The following is a 26,212-nucleotide window of genomic DNA, read 5'->3' as shown; positions in this document are numbered from 1 at the left end:
ACAAAAAGTAGTAGTAGAAGACTTGGTCCTAGGCTACTCCAATGACCAGGAATTTGGAGATTGAGAAGCTGGGAAAGTAGAGGAAGGAGTTGCTAATGAGGTAGAAGGGAAGGTGGAGGAGGGAAAGCCACATGAAGAAAGTGTTTCCAAGATGGGGGGCGATCAGCTGCCAAGAAGTCATGTGAGATGAAGACAGAAAACTGACCTCTGGATTTGTCCAGGTGAAGACTGCCAAGGACCTTGAGAAGAGCAGCTGTGGAACGGTGGGGACAAAGGACCCAACGGAAGCAGTGAAAGAGAGGATGGGGGAGGGTGTGAGGATGGGGAGGCAGGCAATGCGGCAGTTCTTTGGAGGAACAGCAGAGGAGGGGAGCTAAGAGAGGAGGTAATAGGTGGAGGGGGATGTGGGGTCATGGGAAAGCATTTTTAATGATGGGAATAATAATACAGCATGCATAGATGCTGACGGGAGTAGAGTAGGGAGAAAATGGGAGACAGGAGACAACTGCAGGAATTTAGCCCTTGGATAAGAGAAGGGGTGGGGCCGGGTGCCCATGTGCAGGGATCGGCCCTGGGTGAAGGCAGGGCAGACACTCAGCTGTCGGGAAGGCACAGCCCCATGTGTGGACGGAGGCTGCTGGAAGAGTTGGTGGCCAGAAGATGAGGTCATTGTCTTCTGATTGCTGCAGCTTTCTCGCTGAAATCAGAAGAGGGATCATTGGCTGACAATGAGGAAGAGGAAAATATTTTGGAGGCTAGGAGAGTGATGAGAGCAATAAAGCGGTCATCTTGAATAGATGGAAGGCTGAGCCAGACCAGAGGGTCCACCAGAGACCTGTGGTCTTAAATTTAAATTAAGATCCTGCAGGAGAGGTGAGAATCTTCCCCAGCTATGCTCAGCTGGTGTGCATGGAGTAGGTGGGGGATTAGGTTTGCCAGGGCTGAAGCTTTGCTTGAGAGTGTGGTGAAGGGCAAGTTGCAAGGGGGTGCTATGGTGGCAGACCATGGCATCCAGACTGGGTAAAGAGGGCATGAGGTGGGTGATAGGTAGTGAGGATGAGGACTGGAGGTTTCGATGGGGCCAGGTGTTTACCAGAGTTAGTCATCTGGAAAGCGAGAAGAAAGCTGTGGGAAAGCAGGACTGTGACACAGAGATCTTGGAGTTTATGGGTAGTGATGAACAATGTCTAGGATGTGGTCAGGGAGGTGAGTAGCTGCGGAGGCCATGAAATTGAGAAGCGAGAGCGTTGGATTAAATATCATTCAAAAGATCAGGATTTCTTACTGGTGCTTTCCTGGATAGAGGTGATTTATAAATAAATGAGCTTATGGGCCACATCTTCATTATATAATATATTTACACATGTTTTCCCATTTGCAACATGACTGAAATATCAGTCATTGGAAAATTCATGCTTTATGAGAGCTTTAAGAAGACCAATCGCCATCTCCCTGGGTAAGTGCTTTCACAGGGGGACTCTGTTGTCCAGATCATTTGAGTCCTGTCACACTGGGCAGTGCAGGCACCACATGTGGGGTCTGTGAGCTGATTTCTACTGTGATCTTTAAGTTTCATTACTGAAAGGAGTTTGGAGTCAGAATTGGGGTGTTCTACTGCCTTTGAAGAATTCTAAAAAGCTTTACTTCCCTGTCCAGATGGACAAAACAAAACCAAAGGAAATGACTCTTGATAACACCCTATATGGTAACAGAGAAATGAGTTTTAGTTCATCCATAAACATCTGGGTAAAGAACACTCTACTGGATCCTGGAAAAGAGGGTGAAAAGGATAGTGCTCCAGAAGACAATGAATCAATGGCTTCTGTTTTCATGGTGTGAGAAAAACATAAGACTGAAGTGACAATAAGATATCACCTGGCACAAGTTCAGCCCTGTGGGCTGTTCCATCCAACCTTCAGGTCTCCTCTCCCTTAAAGACTTTTGCCTCTGCTCCATCCTCTTACCTGATCTAACATGTGGGCCTCCTCTCCTACAAGAATCTATATCTTTAATTTTATTTTTTATGTACTTTTTTTTTGAGACAGAGTCTTATTCTGTTGCCAAGGCTGGAGTGCAGTGGCGCCATCTTGGCTCACTGCAACCTCCGCCTTCTGGGCTCAAGTGATTCTCGTGCTTCAGCCTCTCGAGAAGCTAGGATTACAGGTGTGCACCACTATGCCCAGCTAAGTTATTACTACTTTTTTTTTTTTGTATTTTTAGTAGAGACGGGGTTTCATTATGTTGGCTAGGCTGGCCTTGAACTCCTGGCCTCAAGTGATCCACCCACCTCAGCCTCCCAAAGTGCTGGGATTACATGTGTGAGCCACTGCACCCGGCCTAAGGACCTACATCTTTATTCCACCCACCTGCTCTATCCAATTCACAGGTCTCATTTCCCATGAAGACCTACAACTCTTCCCCATCCATCTGCTCTTCCCAGTGGATAGGCCTCCTCTTCTACCAGGACTTTCACTTCTGCTCCATCCACCTCCCCGACTGTCCCTATAGCACTCTCAGGCTGTAACGAGATCCACCCCTAACCCTTCCTGTTTCTCCCATTCTATGTTCCTTCTTAATTCCTTCTCTACTGAGGCTGGGCTTCCTATACTGATGGCACCCTCAGCTCTCTTGCCCCCTAGTTCTAAGAGCACACCCCCTCTCCTCAAGGGTGGCATTTCTCTCTCTCCACTCCTGAATGGGAGCTGCCAGGTCCACTTAGAGAAATCTTGCCAGGTGTGGTGGTTCATGCCTGTAATCCTAGTGCTTTGGGAGGCAGAGCCAGGAGGACTGCTTGAGGTCAAGAGTTCAAGACCAGCCTGGGCAACACAGCAAGATCTCATCCCTACAAAAATTTAAAATATTAGCCAGGCATGGTGGGACATGCCTGTGGTCCCAGCTACTTGGGAGGCGGAGGTGGAAGGATTGCTTGAGCCCAGGAGTTCAAGGCCACAGTGAACCAAGATTGTGTCACTGTACTCCAGCCTGGGTGACAGAGTGAGACCCTGACTCTAGAGAAAAAGAGAGAGAGAGAGAGAGAGAGAGAGAGAGAGAGAGAGAGAGAGAGAAAAGCTTCACAATTGTGAAGTTATAGTTTCCAGTCTTGGTTGGGCCATTATCATTCCCAACTATTTATTCCTTATCCATCACCAACTTCTGCTTCTATTCACCATAGTGGAAGCAGTGCTCTGTCACTCCCCTTGAGCATGCTCTGCAGCCCCAGCCTCCTCGCTGCTTCCCTCAAAAGACCATGCCTCCTATATGCATCACAGTGCCATTCAACAAGGCCTTTTCCAACCTCCATTCTCCACTCGGCTTCTCCCACCCTTAGCTGTGTCTGTTTTTTACCCTTTACTGACCCCAAAGGAAGCCGGCTCTCTTCTCCCTTAATTGTGCTGAATTCTGCCCTTCCTACTGCCTCCCAGGATCTCATTCTCTCTTGAGTGGATTGTCACATGACACTTCTCCAGAGGCTCCATTCTTTATAGACCTGCTTCTACTTCTTTTCTGAGAATGGACTCTCCTGACCCTGGCTTTGCCCCTCTACTACTCTTTCGTTTTTTCCCCTTCACTTTCAAACATCATAAAATCCTACACTCACTTGATTTCACTTCTCCACCTACAACTCATTACTCACTGCGCCCACTGTCTTTGGCTTCAGTAGCACCGGCCAGTTGGCTGAAACTGCTAAGTTCCTTGGCACATTGCTCAAACGCTGTGACTTCTTTCTGACTTTCCAGGACTCCCCATGCAGCCCTCCCACAACTGAGATTAATGGTTTCATCCTTAACTTCCTTTAGAATTAGGTTGAGCCATAGGAAATTGCTGTTATGGAGTTATAAAAGGATTGAATTTTGGCAATTTTCTGTGGCTCAGCCTAATTCCCTTTTCACACTTCTTTTGTAACTAATTTCACTTTATTGCAAATGTTTGTACATGTGGTTATCTCCTTCATCATACTCTTAGTGCAGGGATTCTGCTTTCTTTATTTGCACTTCGCCAGTGCCTACAGCATAAAAGATGTTTGCTGAGCACCAGCTGGGTGAATGCCCCTTTCAGAAGGAGGGGCACAGGGACAGCGCTCAGGCCGGCCTGGTGGGAACACTGCAGGATGAAGGGCACTGACCTGGCTGCAGGATGCTGGGGAGGAGGAAGATCCCAGCCCTCTTGCGGTAGAGCCCTGATTTGTACCTGTGGTGTTTCAGACTGGTGTGAGTGATGCTGCTTCTGCGACCCGGAGCCATGGCTGTCCGCCTTGCTTTTGGTCATGACCACGCTCCCACGAACACTCTTTCCAGGTTTAATTTCTGGGGCCAGCAGAGTCATCTCTGACGTTAACTTGCCCAAGGTCTCAGTGCTCAGTCGTCCTTGCCCTATGATGTTTTGACCCACAGCAGCCTCCTGGGCTATAAGGAGAGTGTGAACTTTTATTAAAATCACGTTAGAATCACAAAAAATGACAGTGGGGATGGCACCCTGAAGTCCGTTCTGTCCAATAGACATATAATGTGAGCCACATACGTATGTAATTTAAACATTTCTAGTAGCCACATTAAAAACGTAAACATTAATTTTAGGGACATATTTTAACCCAATATATGCAAAATGTGATCATTTTAACATGTAATGTATAAAAATTGCTCCTGTGTTATTTCCAAGTCTTTTCTTTATATCACATCTTCAGGGTTCCCGTGGGAGCTGTACATTCACCGCACACCTCTGTTTGGACCAACCCAGTGTACGTGCTCAGCAGCCCCCAGGGCCAGTGGCCACTGTATGGCACAGGCAGGTTCGGGTTCACTGCCACCACTTCGTTCCAGCCTACCGACTCCACAGTGACAGCAGATGCAGGGGAGATGTGAGGGCCTAACCCCTATATTGCAAGGTCTCTATCCAAAGACCCCAGGGACCTCCTGACTGGGAAATTCAGCTGCCCTGTACTTAGGCCTATTCTATTTGGGCTTCCAGCAGTCTCTAATTCTGTTCATTTATTGATTCAATGAATCCTTTATGAATCTTTATTATGTGTCAACTATGCCAGGCATTCTTCCAGGTGCTGGGGCTACAGTGGGGAAAACTAACACAAGCCCCTGCCTCCAGGGCATACACGGGGTGAGGGCGGACAATAAAGGAGGTAGATCAGTATTAGGTTAGCTAGACAGGTGGGCTGTGAGATCAGGCCAGCAGGAAGGCTCCCCGTCCAGCAGGGCTCTGAGGGACGGGAAACTCCTCCTCGCTTCTCCTTTTCCTAAGGCTCCGGGGCCCTTTCCTTGACTTCCCTGACAGTCCCTATGACCCTGGCTCTGCTGTCTCTGCCTTCCCGGCTTCCCCACGACCTCTCCTGAAATGTCGGTGTTCTCCACGGTCCTAACCCGCCCTATCCAGTCCTCCTGGCTCATGCTGGGCCTTTCTGGCTGCTTCATCTACCCCAGTGGTTTCATGGAGAAAGACTCTCCCAGCTCTGTCTCTAGCTTGATGTTCCTTTCTCAGACCAGGAGCTCAAATTCACCCTTAGGCACAGGACATAAACATGGCTCCACAGATCACTCTGAAATGTAGATTATTTCACAGAAAAGGAAATAAAAAATTTAAGAGAATCAGCATTAGGGCATAGCCAGAGGTTCTCACTAAAGAGCTATTTCTCTTCCCAGCAAAGAATCTTCCATTTCCCTAAGTGTCCCATGCAGAGGTATCGAGGGGAGGGGACGACCCTGAAAGTCCCAGCCAGTTTTATCAACTAGCAGGCTGGAAGCATTTCTGGGATTACGTCATGCCATGGGTACTGACACAGGAATGCTTCCGCTCTGAGCAGGCACTCTGCTTGGTGTTTAGTATATTTTCCCATCGAGCAGCTGCTTGCCTGCTCTGAAGGTCCTCAGATAACCTGATGGAGCCAGAATTCTCAACTTTTTGTAGGAAGGCCACATGAGGCCTCCCCGCTATGGGATTCCAAAACTCAATTCAGGCCAGGCACAGTGGCTGAATCCTGTAACCCCAGCACTTTGGGAGGACTGCTTGAGGCCAGGAGTTTGAGACCAGCCTGGACAACATAGTGAGACCCTAAAAATTAGCCAGGCATAGTAGTGCATGCCTGTAATCCCAGCTACTCTGGAGGCTAATGTGGGAGGATCGCTTGAGCCCAGGAGGTTGCAGTGAGCTATGATCGCACCACTGTACTCCAGCTTGGGTGACAGAGAGATACCCTATCTCAAAAAAAAAAAAAAAAAAAAAAAAAGATAGAAAGGAAGAAAACAACCCCCCTCCCCCAAACCCAACCCAATTTATTTTCTTCTCCGGCAAACTTGCTCTTCCTCCTGTGTTCCCTATCTAGGTAAATGACATCACTCTCTCCTGGTTTCTGGGATTGGAATCTGGGTGTGGCCATCTTAAATCCTTCTTACTCCTTCAATTCTCTACCATGCAGGTGGCTGTCAGGTTGGCCAGCCCAGGCCCATTTGTCTGCAGCTTCACTATCGCTTCCTTTACATGATAGTCAAGGGCTACCTTCCTATAGTGATTTTCTGACCATTTCTCCATAGTGTGAAAACTGTCCCAATGGCTCTTTTCCTTGAACATAAAACTTAAATTCCTAATCTTGGCATTCAAGGTCAACAATGATTGGCTTCAACCTGCTTTCCCACCCCTAATTTATGATCAGCTTCCCTGCTTTTTCATTCTGGAATGTCCTTGTCCCCATCTTTGCCTACTAACATTCTCTTGCTTCTTCAAACCTGTTTCCTTGAAAACTTCCCGAATCACCCTTGTTGGAACCCATTCATCCCAAACTTGCTCTTTCACAGAAGTTGGTATTTCTGTTGCAAATTTATTTTCCTTTGCTCTGACTGACCCCAAGTCTGCTTCTTCCCCCGCTCCCTCCAGGTGTCAGACTTCCAAAGGTGTGGGCTGTGTCTTATTCATTGTCCTGGTCCCTACAGAGGCAAGAGCACGCTGGCAGTGGGCAGGGCAGGAGACCCGGGCATGCTTCGTGAAGAGAATTCTCCTCTGGGCTATGAAGTTGGCAGCATGCTGTAGGGCAGACTTCAACCAGGCTGTGGGAGGAGAGCTCAGTGGGGCACAGAGAAGATGGGTGTTGCCAGTGGGGGTGCTGGTGACTTGGCCACAAAAAGCCGGGAGAATGGGTTCTTACCAGCCTCCTCTCCTTCCTTCATGGACTGCTCTATGGCAGCCCTGATGCAGAGCTCACGGGCCCGGATCCCTGGGACGTTGTTGCTGTCGGACACAGCTTCCAGCACAATGGAGTCGATGCTCAGGCAGGCCGCGTTGTAGTACTTGGCCATGCTGACCGCGGTGGCTGACTTTCCTATCAAAAAGACCAGTGGGTTGAATTTAATGGTGCTCATTTGCTCAGTGTCCCAGACAGAAAAGGTCTCAAGAACAGAGGTCCCTGCAAAGTGATCTCTCTGAGTGCTCTGCCTCCTTCCCATGTGGCTGGAGGTGTCAGCAGCAAAGAGAAGGAAGACCTCAGCCTGGAGTCAGGGCCGTGGGTCTGATTCTAACCCTGCCACCGATGCGTGCATGCTGTGGCAATCTGCATCCTCACTGGGTTTTCCCTCAGTTTTAAAAACAGATTCTTTTTTTCTTTTTTTTTGAGATGGAGTCTCACTCTGTTGCTCAGGCTGGAGTGCAGTGGGGAGATCTAAGCTTACTGCAACCTCCACCTCCCGGGTTCAAGCGATTCTCCTTCCTCAGCCTCCCGAGTAGCTGGGATTACAGGTGCCCACCACCGTATCTGGCTAATTTTTTGTATTTTTAGTAGAGACGGGGTTTCACCATGTTGGCCAGGCTGGTCTCGAACTCCTAACCTCAACTGATCCGCCTGCCGTGGCCTCCCAAAGTGCTGGGATTACAGGTGTGAGCCACTGCACCCAGTCTGTTTAAGAAACAGGTTCTATCGGATGATCTTTAAAATACTTTGTTGTTCTTCCTGTCTCTGATTCTAACAGGAAGACTTTTTTATTTTAAAGAATAACTTGTGTTGATTTCTTTTCTCATTTCAAGGTACTTTCATTCAAAAAAAAAAAAAAAAGCTGACAATTCAGATATAACAGACAAAAAAAGAAAAAAAATCCATCATCTACTCATTCAGGGATAGTACAGTTAGCCTATGGTTGCTAAGTACACATGTAACTGTATTTCTTATAAAAAAAGAAATAGGTTATGTGGTAGGCTGAATAATAGCTCCTCCAAAGATTTCCACATCCTAATTCCTGGAACCTGCAAACATATTATCTTTTAGGGTAAAAGAGACTTTGCAGAAGTGATTAATCTACAGATCTTGATATGGGGGATTAGCCTGGATTATCCGACTCGGCACAATGTAATCACATGGGTCCCCATGAGAGGAGAACAAGAGGGTTGGAGTCAGAGCAGGTCAATCGACCATGGAAGCAGCAGGAGAGACTAGGAGATGCTATGCTGATGGCTGGGAAGGAGGAGGAAGGGGCCAGGAACCAAGGGATGCAAGCAACATTTCTAGAAGCTAGAAGAGACAAGGAAACGGATTGTCCCCCAGATCCTCCAAGAAGGAACACAGCCCTGCTCACCCATTTTAGACTTCTGTCCTCTGGACCTATGACAGTATAAATTTGCATTATGTGAAGCCATGAAGTTTGTCGTCACTTGGTATATTAGCAACGGGACACTAATACAAACTACACACCACGAGTATGGCACCCTTTCTCATGTAAAATGATATACCATGAACAATTTTCCATTCATTCAATACACCTGCATGACACTGTTTTTACTGTGGTAAAATATACATAACAGCTACAACTTAAATCATTTCTAAGCATACGGTTTAGTGGTTCTAAGTACATTCACTTTGCTGTGCCCCCATCACCTCCATCCACCTCCAGAACGCTGTCATCTTCCCGAACTGAAACTCTGTACCCATTAAACTGTAACTCCCCAATACGCACCACCCTCCCAGCCCCTTGGAAACCATCATTCTGTTTCTCTTTCTGTCTCTAGGAATTTGGCCAGCCTGGGTACCTCATCTAAGCGGAGTCATACAGCGTTTGTCCTTTTGTGACTGCCCTATTTCACCTTGCATAAGGTCCTCAAGGTTCTTCCGTGTTGTAGCACATGTCAGAATTTCCTTCCTTTTTTTTTTTTTTTGAGATGGAGTCTTGCCCTGTAGCCCAGGCTGGAGTGCAATGGCATGATCTCGGCTCACTGCAACCTCCGCCTCCTGGGTTCAAACGATTCTCCTGCCTCAGTCTCCTGAGTAGCTGGGATTACAGGCGCCTGCCACCACACCCGGCTAATTTTTGTATTTTTAGTAGAGACGGGGTTTCACCATGGGGGCCAGGCTGGTCTCGAACTCCTGACTTCATGATCCACCCACCTGGACCTCCTAAAGTGCTGGGGTTACAGGCGTGAGCCACCACGCCCTGTCCATTTCCTTCCTTTTTAAGGCTGAATAGCATCACATCGTACCATATTTTGTTTCTTCCATTCAGCCACGGATGGTCATTTGGATTGTTTCCACCTTTTGGCTATTGTGACTAATGCTGCTATGAACATGGGTGTACAAGACGCTGTTTTTAATGGCAATAAAATTCACTATATAAATGTACTGTGGCCTGATTAACCAGTCCCCCATACTGAATGTTACAGTTGCTCCCAAGTTTCTATTACAGCATACAGTGCTGCAGTGAACATTCAAGCAGTTCATCTTGTCCACATCATTAATTATTTTTCCTAAGAAATTTTTAGAAGTAACATTGCCAGGTCAGAGTCTGCACATATATTTCTTTCTCTTTTTAAATAATTTAATGTCTTGGATTTTTTTCTCTAATATTTTAATGTTTTTAAATTATGGAAATAATACAATTCAAACAATTCAGAGATGTATACATTCCAAATGAGGTGTCTTCCCTCTCCTTCTTAATCCCCTCTCTGAGGTCAGCAATTTAACAGTTTGGGGATAATCCTTAAGTATATGGATTATAAACAAAAGAGTCTCTTATTGCCTTCAAAAGTTATATGTGCTAACTTCACCATAAACAAAAGGGGCAAAAGAACTTATACTGATCAGTCTGATTTTGACATAGACTGTTAAGCTGTTCTTCATGAAGATTCTGTGAAAGCTGTAAAGTTCCATAAAAATGCCAGGCTTGTTATTACTGTAGTTCACACTCTAACAGGCTTTTCGCCTGCAGATGGAAAGTGACTGAGCCTCCACTAGACAGGGCTGGTGGCTCTTTCCAGGTCAGTGCATTTTTGGTGTTAACTCTCCAGTTGTCTGCGGTTTCTGCGGGTCCATCAACCATCCTTCTGTCATTCCTTTTAGTGCAACCGAAAATGGCCTGAGCCTCTGCAGGTGTGTGTGTGTGTGTGTGTGTGTGGGGTCTTCAAAACATTTCCAGTTATGTTCTTACTTGGCTTGTTTGATTTCTGCCTGTTGCCCACAGATCTGGCCTTCTACTTTTTAGGTCCTGGTTTACAACTTTTCAAGGAAAGGTTCTTCAAAGGAAGGGGTAATGAATTGTGACATTTTAAGATTCCTGGGCCTCTCAGTGATTAGAACATCAAAAATCCTCCATAAATGTTGTCTGTATGAGTGATAGTAATTGGGTCAGAACAAGATTTCACGGCCCTTCGTCAAGTAAGCTGAAGCTAAGAGAGGTGGCAGGGCATCCTCCCAACATCCCTCCGCTCTGCCGCTTTCTAACTGGGTGGCCTTGGGCAGACGTCCTTGAATTTCTCTGAACTTTGGCTTCCTATAAGTTAGGGGAAGTCAAATTCTCTTTTCTGAATGGTTCTGAAGTTTAAATAGACAAATGGATGGGAAGGAGCTCTGTCAACTGCAAATTACTATACAAATAAGATTTTTTTTTTCCATTGTAGGTGATTTTGCTCCTTTGGGTTGATGGCGAAGTTAGCATATGTAATTTTGGAGATAATAAAGGATTCTTTAACAAGAATCCTTTCTTTATCAAGGGCTCACCCCTTGACTGGTTTATGGTTAGGAAAATATTTATTGAGAATATTTAGCACGTGATGGAAGCTTCTTTTCAATGAGGATTCACACTGCAGATATTGTTAACAATTGTGAATGCTAATAGTCATCATAGTAATAATAATGATAACACCAACAGCTTTTTGTTTGAGTGTTTACTATGTGCCAGTCATCATAGTAATAATAATGATAACATCAGCAGCTTTTTGTTTGAGTATTTACTATGTGCCAAGTATTGAGATAAGCATTTTATATAAATGTTCTCATTATATTCTCATGACTACCCTATAAAATAGATAGTGTTAACACCACTTTACGGACAAGGAAACTGAGCACAGACAACTTAATTTTCCCAAAGGCACACAGCTATAAATGTGTAATCGCTACTCTATGCTGCTGCTCAAATAAAGTCATTAGTCTTTGCCATGACCACATAGCTGATGTTGCCACTCTGGAAGCCGCAGAGTTTACAGAGAAGATATGGCACCACTGGTCTTAACCTCCCCTCAGAATTGGTGCATACCTGACAAGGGTGTCCCGTGAATGATAATGGCGATGCCTTTCCGGTTCTTGGCCAGGCGGCCTTCTGCAGAAATGTCAATGCCCAGGTGGCGAGCGATTGCTTTGCTCACTGGGTTGTTTTCCACCTCTCCAACTTCCTCCATGGAGTGGCTGTCAATGCTCTGAAGTTTGTCAGCTGCAAATTTAAAATATATGCTGTGTGCACACATGGCATGCATGCTACACAGCCAGAAGTTATATGGGTACTGATGGAAATGGGAATGGATATTTCTTTTTAAATGCTGTGTTTTGTTTTTTTTTTAATGGCAAACATTGCAGCAGTCCCCACTTGTAGTATACGAGAAGGCCCTTTTGGGCTAATAATTTGCTTATAGCTACTAACATTTATAGCTAATAATTTGTTTAGAGCTACTAAAATAAAAAAAAAACAGATTTTTTGACTCTACTTCTATTTTGGGGAATCTCTCTTGCTGAAAAGTAGAAAGGACGTTTGTGTGGAGAGCAGGATGGCTTACAGTGGCAAAATATTAGAAACGAGTGAAATCTGGAGCATTAAGGGAAATGGATGAATAAATGATAGCAAATTCCTATTATAGAACCAATACACAGTAGCTATTAAAATGATGACTTCAGTATCGGAGACTAGTCAACTATAGCCCACAGGCCAAACCTGTCCTGCTGCTTGTTTTCGTAAATAAAGTCATACTGGAACATAGCCACATCCTTTGATTACATATTGTCTTTGTCATCATAGCCACCCTCCAAAGGCAGGGTTGAGTAGTTTCAGCGGAGACTACAAAATATTTACTATCTGGCCTTTTATAGGAAAAGTTTGCCAAACCTTGATTTATCAAATGCATTGGCCTAGAGGAACGTCTAGAAAAAAGCAAGTTGCAGGATCCTATGTGTATGAATAGTTTGTAGAGCAGTGTGCAGCCAGATACATATAGTCATCACAAATACAGTGTTTTAATAACAAAACTAGGATGACACTCTGAATTTTGTTCTGTAACTTGCTTTTCACATAATACATCTTGGACATCTTTTCATTTACTTGAACACAGGTCTAGCTCATTCTTTTTTTTTTTTTTTTTTTTTTTTTGAGATGGCATCTCGCTCTGTTGCCAGGTGCCTTGGCCTCCCAAAGTGCTGGGATTACAGGCGTGAGCCCCCTCGCTCGGCCTAGCTCACTCTTTTTAAACAGCTGCTAAATAACTCCCACTGTATGGCTTTGTCACAATTTCACTAGTTGCCTACTAATGGGCATTTATGGTTTCATGCTTTTTCATCCTAAGCATTGTAGTGTGCTTTCTTCTCTGTGGGATGTCCAGGGTCAGCCCTGGAAAAGCCCAGGCATGGGGAGCAGAGTCAGGGTGTATGGGGTGGGGAAGGCTGCTGAGAGAGACCAGGAGCCACTTGGGGGCCCGTCAACATAGCCAGGGTGGATTAATTATGAGGCATGGAGCCAGGAATTTCTGTCTTTAATCTCCGTTTTGCCATTACATGCTCCTGATTTAATTTACTCACCTGGTTGATGAGGGTTATGAATGATGACTTAACTCCCTAAAGATCTCCTGAGCCTCGCCCATGATTCCTATTCTGGGGGTGGGCAAAGGACACGGTTGCTTATGCCTTGTCATGGTTTATAATGACCAGCAAACGGCCCCCATGAACCCAGTTTCACAGAATCTAATTTTCTAAATATGGTTCTAACATCTTGTAAAACTTGGGGAAAATAAATGCCAGAAAATGGGCCCATAATGCCGGGAGGTCAAGAGAAGAGCTCTCTAATGGTCCAACTGGGGGGACACTGGGGAGAATGTCCCCCATCCCCATAATGTTTCTCTAAACACCTCCCAGTCTGCCGGAATCTTAGCATGAAAGATTCAGGCCTTCATTTAGTCTACTTGAAACACAAATTACTGTGACAAGAATGTATTGTATGCTAAGCTCATCAGCCAACTCTCAAGCTTGTATCCTAGTGTGAGCAGCAGATCAGAGCTTCTCCAGAGGGCAGCTGTGGTGGGCAGGGCAAGATGGGCTAGGAGCCATACTAGGAGGCTTGGAGAAAGTGAAAAGGTACTGAGTATTGTCTTCCTACTTCTGCTTGGAGAGAACTAGTATCAAAACATTAAAATGCTCGGTTACTTTGGAACATGATTTTTTCCAGGCTTTCCTCATCCTCCTCTTCCTCTAGATAGGTTTTGGACTCAACCAACAGGGCGTGCCACTCTTCCAGGTTGGATGTGACAGAGATCCCTCGGCTCAGCGATGTCCTCTTCGTGCTATTAGAGGTTCCCTGATCTGATGAGGTCATATCTTCCTCTTCTGCCAACGAGCAAAGGATGAAAACACCAGGGGAAGAGTTGGGAGGGAGACAAGGGAGATGGGGGCAGAAAAGAAAAAAAACGATGAAGAGGAGATTCACCATATGGGTTCCCATCACCCTGGACCATTCAACCCAAATAAACAAGAACTGCAGTCAGTCGGCTATTCCTCTGTCTCTCTGTGTACAGTGTTTCTACATTTTGACATTTGTTTAGGAACTAAAATTATACATTTGCTTAGAAAATGTGGAAAACTCAGAGGAGTCAAAAATGATGGAATTCAGCTACAAAAAGAGGTGGAGATAGACAAAGAAACGGTGACAGAGAAATTGCACTAAATTTTATCATACCAGCACAGGAGAGTTGCAACCTTTCAGACTTTTAATTTGTAATTGTTTGAAACTCAGCTTGGGGTTATATTGTACATACTGATGTGCAGCCTGCTTTCCCCTTTAATTTATCATGACCATTTCCTGTGTCGTTAGGGACAGCTATCCTTTCATTGGCCCAACACCTTCCTCATTGATTGCCCGTGTTCTATAGCATTTCAGGGGTGCAATGGGCTGTGACTGTATGAGGTGACCCCCCCTACTACAGGGCAAGACATTCTCTTTGTCACACAGGTAGAAATTGAGCCTGAGGGGTTGCAGCTTTCTCGTGAATGGTGGCTGTGTGACTTGGGGCTGCGGGCCTTCCCTGGAAGGAAGGGAGGCAGAGAAGGACGATCTATAGCGTGAGAGCAGAGCGAGTAGAGAGAGGCACCGGTGAGAAGCAGGGCGTGCGCCTTTCTGGGTTCCCTCTGCACCCACTGATCCTGGCTTAGACTGCCTTCCATTGGGCCAAATGGATAAGTGAGCCCACAATCATGGTGTGTGAGGACAAGGGGAGCACCAAGGCCTTCTCTGCTTTTGGGAGGTCCTTTGTACATTGCAGCCCTTGCCGCCCCTGCCTTGGGCTGCTGGGCAGTCTCTCTGATGGTGTGTCTCTCCTCCCACTCTCTTCATGACTGTGAGCTCTCAAAGGCAGGGATTCATTGCATTTTTGATTTTTTTTTTCCCAGCACTTTTTTCACTAATTTTTTTTCCCAGCACTTCAGTGCTTGCAACACAGTGGGTCCTTGTGATGGGCTTAATCGTGTCCCTTCCCAATTCAGATGTGGAAGTCCTAACCCCCGAGTATCTCAGAATGTGACTGATTTGGAGATAGGGCCTTGAAAAGGTAATTAAGGTAAGATGTGGTCACATGGGTGGGCCCTAATCCAGTAGGACTGGTGTCCTTATGGGGAGAGGAGATTAGGACACAGACACACACAGAAGGAAGACCAGGCGAAGACACAGGGAGAAGACAGCCAACTGCAAGAAGGGATTCAGAAGAAAGCAACCCTGCTGACACTCAGCCTTGGACTTCTAGCCTCCAGATGTGGGAGAAAAGAAAATTCTGTTGATTAGGCCACCCAGTCCCTGGGCATTTGCAACGGCAGCCCTAGCAAACTCAAGGAACGTGACTAGGAGACAGGGTGGGTGGCAGCTGCCTTCTCTCATCTTCTCCTTTTAAGCCAAACTAGTGGTCTCTGACTAGCTTCTATTTCCTGGACAATGAGACAGGTCCAGTGGCAGGAAAAATTACTCCATTCAATCCATTAATGCATTCACTCACACAGCACCCATTTCTTGGGCACTATTGGGTCAACTGCTGTTCCATGCACTGGTTTTACACGTGGGAAATATTTGATCAATGCCTTTACAGGGACTTCTTGGCTAATGGTGGAGGGAGCGTGAAGAAAATAATTACATGTATGACTGTTACACAGATGAAAGCAAGTAAGAACAAGGTGGGTACATTTCCAGGATGAGGTTACAGAGAAGCAAAGAGAAGACGCATCCTCATAACTCACACAGTCCCACAAGTCAGTGAGGAACCTTTATGGACAAGCACACAAGAGCCCCTGGGCAGATGATGGGATAACTCAGGGGTGGTGGGCCAGAAAGGGCACCATTCTGAGAGCACAAGACAGCTCTGCAATTGGAGTTTGGCCTGAGGACTATGGAGGGGTTGGTCTTTTGCTTGAGGGAATGCCCACCCCCTGCTTTTAGGGCACCAATTTCTACCTTTCTACATTACTTTGCCTTACCTAGGTGTGCCCATTGGAGGCAGTGGTTACCATCATGGACTCTGGAGTCAGAGAGCCCTGGGCTGGAATCCTGATTCTGCCACTTAAAACTGTGGACCTGGCCTCCCCGCACTTCAGTTTCTCATCGGTACGTGCAAAGCCCTCAACATGGCATTCAGCAAGCGTTATTCCATCTGCATTAGCAGTTTTTAGGTTGTACTACCCAAATTGGGCCCTAGTGACAGCAGAATGTGTTCCAGCCTATGCATCTATAAAATGGGGATAACACAACCCATTTTGTAAGGGTTAGAAATAAAATACACAAGGCAGACAGCGCCTGCCCGGCACCTGGCAGGTACTCAGAAATGGGTTGGTCCCACGGCAGGGGTAGTTCAGGGGGGCGAAGGCAATGGTTGGCGCCAGGGGTTCTCCATGTTGAGTTCTCACCATTCTCCTGTGCCAGATTCTCCAGATATTTCGCCCTCATCTGCTCCTCTTTTGACTTCTTCATCTCCTTAAAGTACTCGTACAGTTCTGGGGGCAGCTTCTCCCCAGGGTTGCGGGGAGGCAGCAGCAGGGTGTTGTAGGAATCATAGCCCTTCAGCTTCCGCAAGATCTGCTCGAGGGGAGAACGGGAACCCTGTTGGTCTCACTAGGAATCTCCCTGCAGGTCACTGATTTTGTAAAACTTCTGCTCCTGCCTGAGGCTGAGACTTATACAGATACTTTCTGGATTTCAAAGAGTGGGGCCCTTTGGAGAGGTCTCAGAAGCAGGGCTGAGCTCTGAGCCTGTGGGGATACATGGATCTTTACTTTGCTCCATTTCAGCCTAGGCATTTCACATGTGGAAATAAATTTTCTTCTTGTTTTAAGAATAATATATACTCTTTTCCTTTTTTTGCCCATGACAAAAGTTCAGACCTCCATTATCTACCTTGAGTGACACATTCATTCTTAAACAATATTGTGGTTAGCAATTTTACACTAAGTAAGGGTGTGGTCTCATAAATAGAGGATCCGGGGAAAAAAAGAGGTAAAATAGTATTAAGTATGTGCACGTGTGCACATGTGTGTGAATGTGTACTAGGGCTGCCAGGTGAAATACAAGATGCCTAGTTAAATTTGAGTTTCAGATAAACAATGAATAACTTTTATTTATTTTTTTTAATTTTACTTTTTTTGGAGACGGACTCTTGCTCTGTCGCCCAAGCTGGAGTGCAGTGGCCCGATCACGGCTCATTGCAAGCTCTGCCTCCTGGGTTCACGTCATTCTCCTGCCTCAGCCTCCTGAGTAGCTGGGACTACAGGTGTCTGCCACCACGCCCGGCTAATTTCCTTTTGTATTTTTAGTAGAGACAGGGGAATAACTTTTTAGTATAAATATGTCCTGTGTAATATTTGAGACATACTAAAAAAATTTGTTATTTATCTGAAATTCGAATTTAACTAGACAGCCTGTATTTTTTTCTCCTAAATCTGGCAATACTAGAGTGTATTTATAAGACACAGTAAAATTAAGTTTTAAAAAGCATTTACTTCTTCTACAACCTGATTTATTGGTATCAAAAATCTGTTTTGTTAGATAATCCTTCTTCAGGATCCCCATTTTTAGTTATTTGAACACCACTGCTAATAAGCTCCATGTAAAATAAGATCCATGTAAATTTTAGAATTTAGAAGGGCAAAATTAAAGTATTAATGAAAAGGAATAAAAGAAGGGTATTGCCCTACCAGATGACAAGCCTTATTAGGAAGCTGTAGTAATAGACAGAGTGGCAATGATGCTGGGACAGACACACTGACCAATGAAATAGAAGAGAAAGCTCAGAAGTGACCCATTTATTTATGGAACTGTGATAAAGGATACAGGTGGCATAGAGAATCAGTGGGCAAAGGAGGCAATATGCCAAAGACTGGCTGATGCAGGGCACAAAGGCCTGGCAAACAAGCAGCAACTGGGGCAACTCCAAAGGGCCAACCCAGCTCCAGAGCTTCCTATGCGATTAGCTGAAGTCTCTGTTGCCATCTCATCACAGTTCATCTCACTCCACCCAACTCTGCTGTCCTATTCTTCACAGATGTTCCTGAGAATGCCCCCAAGAAACCTCCCACATGCAAACCTCAGGTCTTAGATTGTGCTTTCCACGGAGCCTGACTCTCAACAGAAGGTGCTGTGCCAACAGAAGCCACTAAGGATCTCATAAGAATCTGCCCCATAGGGGCAGGTCCCCATTCTGAGAAAAACTTCTGGGAGCAGACTGCAAACTAAGCAGGCTATCAACATTGGAAGCAAAGAAGACAGAAGATTCAAAGGCTGAGTGGGGGACGGTCCAGAGAAAGCAGAATAATCCCCCCTCACCTAAGCCACCTTCAAATTCCTGACCCACAGAAAGCACAAGATGACAAATGTTTACTGTTTTAAGTCAGTAAGTTTGGGGCTAATTTATTATGCAGCAAAAGATAACAAATACAGCGCTGGGCTTCACGGACAGCAATACCTTATGAGGAAACAATGGAGCAACACATTTAAAATAGTCAAGTCAAGAAAATGTAAGCCAAGAATATTGTATCTGATCTTCAAAAGTCACAGATAAATGGTTATGAATGTTTGAATACTCAGAGAATATCATTCCCATGATCCCTGCCTGAGAAATCCACCAGAGAATGAACTGTAGATAATCCAGAAGTGATTGGAGAAGCTTCATTGTAAGCATTGGTGTTGGGCATTCAATATGCTTAGTGTAAAACTAAGACTCCACGATGGAAATTAAGTCCTGACACCTTAATATTATAAGCTCTGACAATACAGATAAAATACAAGTAGCAAATATGGGGGAAGGGTACATGAGATGACTACTCAGCTGGTATTAACTGGAAATAAAATCATTTTAAATTAGAAGATGGAAAGGGGAGAGGGAAAAAGAAAGAGATTACTAGCTAATTTTAATATTGCTCATAGGAGGGAATTAAGAGGCTGTTTCAAAGAGTAGGACACTAAGGTTATTAGACAAAGGTGTAGCTCAAGGTAGGGCAGCAGGGTGGGGAGCATGAGATGTGGATCTGGGGGAGCTGCTGGAACACAGTACAGAGGCCTCACCATGCTTATGGATAATAGGACTCAGTAGTCTTACTATTAGTGGGAATATTGATATTACTATTTTGAAGCTATTTATTAATTATTTTCTTTTATTTTGAGACAGGGTCTCACTCTGTCACCCAGGCTGGAATGCAGTGGTATGATCTTGGTTTACTGCAGCCTCGACCTCCCAGGCTCAACTGGAACTCCCACCTCAGCCTCTCAAGTAGTTGGAATTATAGGCGTGTGCCGGCATGTCCAGCTAAATTATTTTGTACTTTTTTTTTTTTTTTTTTTCGGAGACAGAGTCTCACTCTGTCACCCAGGCTGGAGTGCAGTGGCACGATCTCAGCTCACTGTAACCTCCGCCTCCCGGGTTCACACCATTCTCCTGCCTCAGCCTCCCAAGTAGCTGGGACTAAAAGCACCTGCTACCACGCCTGGCTAATTTTTTTACTTTTTTATTTTTTAGTAGAGACGGGGTTTCACCTGTTAGCCAGGATGGTCTTGATCTCCTGACCTCGTGATTCACCCGCCTCGGCCTCCCAAAGTATTTTGTATTTTTTTTGTAGAGATAGGGTTTTGCTATGTTGCCCAGGCTGGGCTCAAACTCCTGAGATTGAGCAGTCCTCCTGCCTTGGCCTTCCAAAATGCTAGGATTATGTGTGTACAACTGTGCCTGGCTAAATGTATATTTTATACGATAAATTGATAAGTAAGTTTATATCCATGATTTTCAAGAGAAAGCAGAAACAAATGTATCATCAAAGAATTTAGATAAAATCCTATAATCTTAAATTGGGATTTGAAACATCATTATGTGTTATGATTTTTTTCCCCTCTTAAAAATCACATTCCCTAGTTCTATTTACTAAAAAGACCTAGAAAGTCACAATCCAGTGAACTTGAAGACAAGATAATAGAAATTACTTACTCTGGATAACAGATAAAATAGTCTTAAAAAAAAGAGAAAAGAGCCTTAAAGAGCTATAAAACAGTAACAAAATATCTGAGTGTCATTTGAGCCCTGGAAGGAGAGCAGAAAGAGCATGAGGCTGAAAAAGGTACTCAAATGAATAATGCCTGAAAAATTTCCAAATTGGAAAGAAGATAAAGATCAACAGATTCAAGAATCTCAGCAAATCCCACACTGAATAAACCAAAAGAAATTTATGCCAAGACACATTATAGTCAAACTTCTGTAAACTAAGACACAGAAAAATTCCTGAAAGCACTGAGAGAGAAATGAAATCTTCCCTAAAGAGGAAAAAAAATTACTCAAATAATTGAATTTCTCATCAGACCATGGAGGCCAGAAGAAAGTGGCATATATTGCAAGGGATGAAAGAACCGTCAGCTCAGAATTCTATATCCAGTGAATAAATCCTTCAATGATGACAGGGGAGGTCAAGGCATTCTCGAAGGAAAACTAAGAAATTTCTATCCACAGGCATACCCTAACAGCAGAGCTAAAAGTAGCTCTCTAAACAGAAAGTTAAAAATAAAAGAAGAAATCTTGGCATATCAGAAAGGAAGAAAGGACAGAAAGAGTAAAAAGAGAGACAAATATAATACATTTTCCCTTTCCTCTGGGGTCTTCAAATGTATGTTCAGCAGTTGAAACAATAATTATAGTGCTAGCTAATATAAGAAAAATATTTAAGACAGTTATATTAAAAATCAGAAGGCTGAAGGGAGTTAAATGGAGGAAAGTTTTCTAAATTCCACTAGAACTGGTAAAATGTCAATACCAGTTGATTATAATGTTGTATGTAGATAACGTAATACCTATAGCAATAACTAAATGAGCTATACAAAGAGATAAACCCAAAAAACACTCTGAGTAAATAAAAATGGAATTTTAAATAACGTTGAAGCAACTGACAGGAAAGTAGGAAAAAGTAAACAGATCAAAAAACAATAAAACATGCAATGGTAGACTTAAGTCCTGACATAGTAATAATTACACTAAATGTAAACTGTCTAAATATATAAACTAAAGTCAGAGATTGGCAAAAGATATTTTTAAAAATGATCCAATTACATGCTGTCTACAAGTAACTCAAGTTCAAATACAATGATATTGGCAAGTTGCTACGTATGGTTCTTTACTGTTTGAATTTTAACCATGAACATGCATTAGCTTTTCAATTAGCTGCTTAAAATGTCTAGGATTCTACTCAGTTCAAGGGAAGTAGCTCAGAAAAGGCTCTAGAGAAGTAATCACTAAATTGACAAGGAAGAATTCAAGGGGAAAAAGACAGGAAAGGCCAGGAGGATGTTATTGCATGCAGAGAAAAGAGCATGAGTACGTAGCAGGGTCCAGCACGTGTAGAAAAACAGAGTTTGGCTTTGGCCTCTGCTCACCTTTTCTTCTATGAGATATTGCTGATCAAATTCTAAGGAATAAAACTCAATGGGGAAGTTGCAAGGATTCTTCACTATCACCTCGGCCTCGTCTCCAGGTGCACAAAGTAGCAGTGGCCCCAGATCCAGGACTGAAGGACTAAATTCCAGGCGTGGCTCTAGACCTTGCCCACGTGCCAGCAGGGTAAGCTTTTGAGCACTCTGGGCAATCTGAAACACCAGGGTTTGGCTGTAGAATTTCTGGAAAACATAAAAACAAAACAAGCATCTGAATTTATTTCCACTACATGTCATGTAAAACAAAACACCGCTGAGGGGAAAAAACTTATCTATTCAGATTCAGAGAGAAAACTTATAATAAAATTGCATAGGAGTAATTTGCATTACTGAATTAATATAAGTACTGGCTATTTAGCATGGCAGGCATTGTACCAAGTGCTAGATATAAAATACATTCTGGGTATCTAGCATTCCAGGACTTGTATCAAGTGCTTCATCATGTGTAGCAAGCCCTCTGAGTGTCACTGTCACATCCCTCGGATCTTCCAGTGTGCTCAGACTTCCAACTGCCACTGTCTGCACCTCTGGGCCTAAAGGTTCTCATTTCATGGACCCTGCTGCTCATGGGCAGGGGAGGGCAGGGCAGAAATGCCAGGGAAATGATACCATCTGGAATTAGTTATCAAGCAATGACTCTGGGGATTTACGGTAAAAAGACCCCAGCTCCCTTGCTCCCGAGGAGTGATGATTCTGAAGCGTGTACTTTGCGTATTTTCCCAGAGTTTGGCAGAATGCCAGAGCTGGGGCATTCAGTTCATCAGATACAATTACAACCAGATACTGGTCAGTAGTGATATCATAACTATTCATATGTTTTCTCAAAATGGTACCCAAATCTACTTTCCATCCCATAGTTCCTAGTCTGATTTCACTGGGGAACCTATTAAACACGCAGATCCTCACATTCCATCCCTAGAAACTCTGACTCTGTAGGGGCAGAGTAAGGCTGGGATTCAGCATTTTTAACCAGATGCCTAGGTTATTCTGGTATAGCTGGACTTGTGGCTTGGTTTGAGTGGAAATTAGGAAAATCACAATTTGAAGACCTCCTATCTTAGCTTGAAGGGGAAAAAGCAAATGGATGGAATGTATACAGACATACACACAGAAATATCTATTGCTGGACACAGTAAGATAAATTATTGGCTCAGAGGGGTTTCTATATAGTTATGGGCTTAGTACCTTATGATTCAAACTTCTATATTTTAATTGCTGCTTATGGAAATCTTTCTAAAACATTTCATTCATTTTCTTGAGCATGTTATAAAGCCTAAGAATTGTTGGTCTGGATGTCATTGATTTCTTGGCGCTGCTGATGTTGATGATGATGCAGATATATGGATTGTATGGCCTGCAGGGCTAACCAATTCCTTGTATACAGCTAATAAATTTATCTCTTAATTGCTGGAAACATTTTATTAACTTTGACTAATTCCAACTCAACATTCATGAAACTGCTTGAACAAACCTTTTTTTTTTTTTTTTTTTTTTTTTTTTTATATTTCCCTCATTAAGTAATGGAAAAAATCTACAATCTTGAGTAAACCCTTTGAAAATGTTAAGGCTCTTTAAGAATGACAAACATATTACTAATTTTCTTTTAAATGAACTGGGAAGATTTTGATAATGATAAAAACATGGGTTTTATTTTAGAATGAGATAGGAAGTTGTTTGCTTTTTCTCTTTCTCACTGAAGCTGCTTAAGCACTTCCTCAAGGCGATTACAAGGAAAGTGGGAGTTAACCATAGCTCCTCTATAAAACACAGATCAATTTTTCTTTTAAAATAACAGAATAGAGAAAAATATATTTCCCAAGTGCCTTAGGTTTTGAATAAAAGTTTTTCCAGTGCAACCTCTTGAGATTCTCTCTGGTTCTAGGATTTTATTAATTTTACTATGTTCCTGGTCAGAAGTAGCTTTGAGTTGATTACGTTCACAAAAGAAACATTTATGAGGCTCCAGGAGGCCATCTACCGGGACGTACTTTTCACAACTACTGATGATGATAGTTATTGAGAGACTTACTTACATAGAGCAGCATGCTGTGTACTTTATTCAATACTGTGCGTTTAATCTTCAAAATGACCTCAGGAGGTAGTCATTACAGGTTGACAATAAGTTATCCGAAACCCAGGGGCCAGATACTTTCAAATTCAGATTTTTAAAATAGTAAACACAGTGTATATACCCTATGTTACCTAACACCCTCAGCAGGGTCTGGGGCAGGTCCCCTGTAATCAAACACATTAATGGTTGGTGGCAATGTTTGACTCTGAAAACTAAGTGGTACAAATAAAGGTTAAATGGTCTCATGTCAATTCAGATGAGATTTTTCTGCCAAATGAGTTGTGGTCCGAAGCTTATGAAATCTCAAACCCCCCACCCCTAGTTTTGGATCTTACTGGGTTTCAGAATTTCAATAAGGGACTTTTGATATACAATATTACTATTTTTTATTTTATGAGTGAACTGAGACTGAATGAGGCTAAGTAATTTCCTCAAAGACACACAGCATGTAAGTGTGCAGAGGCAGAAGGCTACTAAACCCGGCCTTCTGATAAAAATTGATATTTTAGTCCGTTGATTCCAGACCACCAGGCCACACAGCTCCTATGTGAACCAGAAGTGCTTGAGATGCCATATTCAGAAAAGCCAGGCACAGGTCACTCAAAGCTTCCCTTGAGACCCAAACAAGCATGGACTTTGAGTAAAGCTCAAAGAGGTCCAGAGAATCAAAATGAAGCCATGTTTCTTTAAAGCTCACCTCTTCTTTTGGCATGAATTTCACCTGTACGTTGGACTTCTCACCAGGATCCAGGACTCCAGAAATGGGCTGGATTTCGAAGATCCGTGTCTTTGGCTTTAATTCAGCACGTAGTTTCTGTCTTAAGTACTTCGGCATGTGTTTCTCCAGCTGGTTTACACATATTAGACAATTAGATCACCTTCTATGGAAAATGAGCTCATTTACCTTCCACTCACACAACCCACATTTCCTGAGTACCTCTCAGGTGTCAGGGAATGTGTAGATACCAGAGGTACAAGGATGAATAAGACATTCCACCTGACAGCATGGCCTGATAGGACCTCAAGCGCTGGGCTAAGGGCCCAGGTTTTATTCAGGAGGCAACTGTTGCCACTGAGTCTTTGAGCAGGAGGTTGAAATGATGAGCGCCAAGGCCTAGAGTTACAAATCTGGCTGAAATGGAGATGGAGAAAGGAGGACCAATGGGCCACAGTTCGTTTACCTTGTCAACAGGCTTTTGGCTCTGGACAAACCATTCACAAGGCACTTGGAGATGATTGGAAAGCTGAATAGTTTCCACCAGGCACTGTCCACACTGAATTGTGGCAAAGTCCACTTTTCCATGAGAGAGAGTCATGGTTGGAATGGTCACCTTGGCTTGGAGACGGATGTGAACTGTTGGCCCTCCAACCACCTGGAGAGGGTATAAACTGCAGTTATCATGTGGCATGGGTTTGGTGAAAACAAGAATCACAGCTCTGACATAATAACCGGATTATCTTAGGGCGATCAGCAAGCAGAGCTGGAAACCTGCAGGGCCGGGTGGGCCCAGTGGTGCCTTGTACCTTGATGGGCAGAATGACTTCTTTGCTTCCAACAGGAAGATTGGCCCCCTGTGAGTCAAACCTCACTTCAAATATTTCCGTTTCACAATGAGGCAGATTCTTTACACGATCTAGCTTGGTACTGAATCCTGGACCAAAACAAAAAAAATTTCTTAGTGGGAAAGAGAAACAGCGAACAAGAGCTGCTCTAGAGAAAGCCCCCACTGGGTCAGAATGACTGCTCAAAGGATCACTGAATAGCCCAAGAATCCTTTTAGCTGATCCCAGAGGCACAAATGCTATTCCAGGAGGATTGTACTGATGGGTTCCTTGTGAGAAATGACCACGTGCAATAGGAAAGGGTCTCCCCAGCCTGGGTACCTGTCTCATGAAGGACACGCTTGTCTGCATGGAATGACACTGGAAAGTGACTGGTGTTGGTGATCTTGATGATGTGGGTTCGGACGTCGCCAAGGATGATGTAGCCAAAGTCCAGGATGTACTCTGGCAGCTGGACTCTGAAATGGTTAATAGACTTACTAGTCCCTTTCAAACCTGGAAGTCTACTTTTCCAAAAGTGAAAGAGTCTGATTTTTTTTTTCTACCTCTTGTGCACAATTTTATTCTCCAGAGTGGAGAACAACGAATGGCTACGCAAACAGAGACTAGAAACAATGTTAACTCCCCCAGAGATTCACATCGCTGTTTTGGCCATTATCTCAGAACACGTTCAGTGTGGGCCCTTATAGACCTGAAGCGGAGCCTGTCCATTCGACATAGCTGTATTGTTCTCACTTGAAGAGGCAGAAACCTGCCTGGCTGGCTTGATGCTAGGGGATGGAGGGTAACTGAGATGAGTGGATTTCATTCCGAGATGATCAGCCAGTGTTTCAGGGAGCTGCACGAGGCAGCACTGCTTGCTCTGCTACACTCTGAAACAAGCACAGCACAGAAGGGCGGTCACTGGAAACCACTCACTTGGCCAGTTTGCGGCGACTCCGATGGCTGAAGCAGGTGTCATCCATAGGATCGGGGGTGGTTGTCTTCTGATGTTCTAGGACATAGCTTTGGACTACAAGTCTTTCTACCTCCATCTGGAGATGAGCACTTACCTGAAGCAAGAAAGAGGAGCAAGTCAGCAAATTCTTTAGGAACATGCATTCTCAACAGGGACAATATCACCCCCAAAGAGGCA

General features: G+C 44.1%; 1 protein-coding gene across 1 annotated transcript in view; it reads right to left on the bottom strand.

Moving 5' to 3' along the window:
- Positions 1 to 26,212, bottom strand: part of HYDIN (HYDIN axonemal central pair apparatus protein) — a 469,694-nt gene that overhangs the window by 130,722 nt on the left and 312,760 nt on the right. The window contains exons 33-43 of the mRNA XM_077984568.1: positions 25,996 to 26,129; positions 25,399 to 25,535; positions 25,039 to 25,166; positions 24,696 to 24,887; positions 24,212 to 24,361; positions 21,387 to 21,626; positions 16,391 to 16,559; positions 13,655 to 13,834; positions 11,508 to 11,681; positions 7,145 to 7,318; positions 4,189 to 4,403 (exon numbers count right to left, since the gene is read on the bottom strand). Of these exons, the coding sequence (XP_077840694.1) occupies positions 4,189 to 4,403; positions 7,145 to 7,318; positions 11,508 to 11,681; positions 13,655 to 13,834; positions 16,391 to 16,559; positions 21,387 to 21,626; positions 24,212 to 24,361; positions 24,696 to 24,887; positions 25,039 to 25,166; positions 25,399 to 25,535; positions 25,996 to 26,129 (1,893 nt within the window). The remainder of the gene's footprint in view (positions 1 to 4,188; positions 4,404 to 7,144; positions 7,319 to 11,507; positions 11,682 to 13,654; positions 13,835 to 16,390; positions 16,560 to 21,386; positions 21,627 to 24,211; positions 24,362 to 24,695; positions 24,888 to 25,038; positions 25,167 to 25,398; positions 25,536 to 25,995; positions 26,130 to 26,212) is intronic.

The sequence above is a fragment of the Macaca mulatta genome, chromosome 20, assembly GCF_049350105.2.
Source record: "Macaca mulatta isolate MMU2019108-1 chromosome 20, T2T-MMU8v2.0, whole genome shotgun sequence".
Lineage (NCBI taxonomy): Eukaryota > Metazoa > Chordata > Mammalia > Primates > Cercopithecidae > Macaca > Macaca mulatta.
Note: the sequence above shows the minus strand (reverse complement) of the source record. Positions and strands in the feature narration are given on the sequence as shown.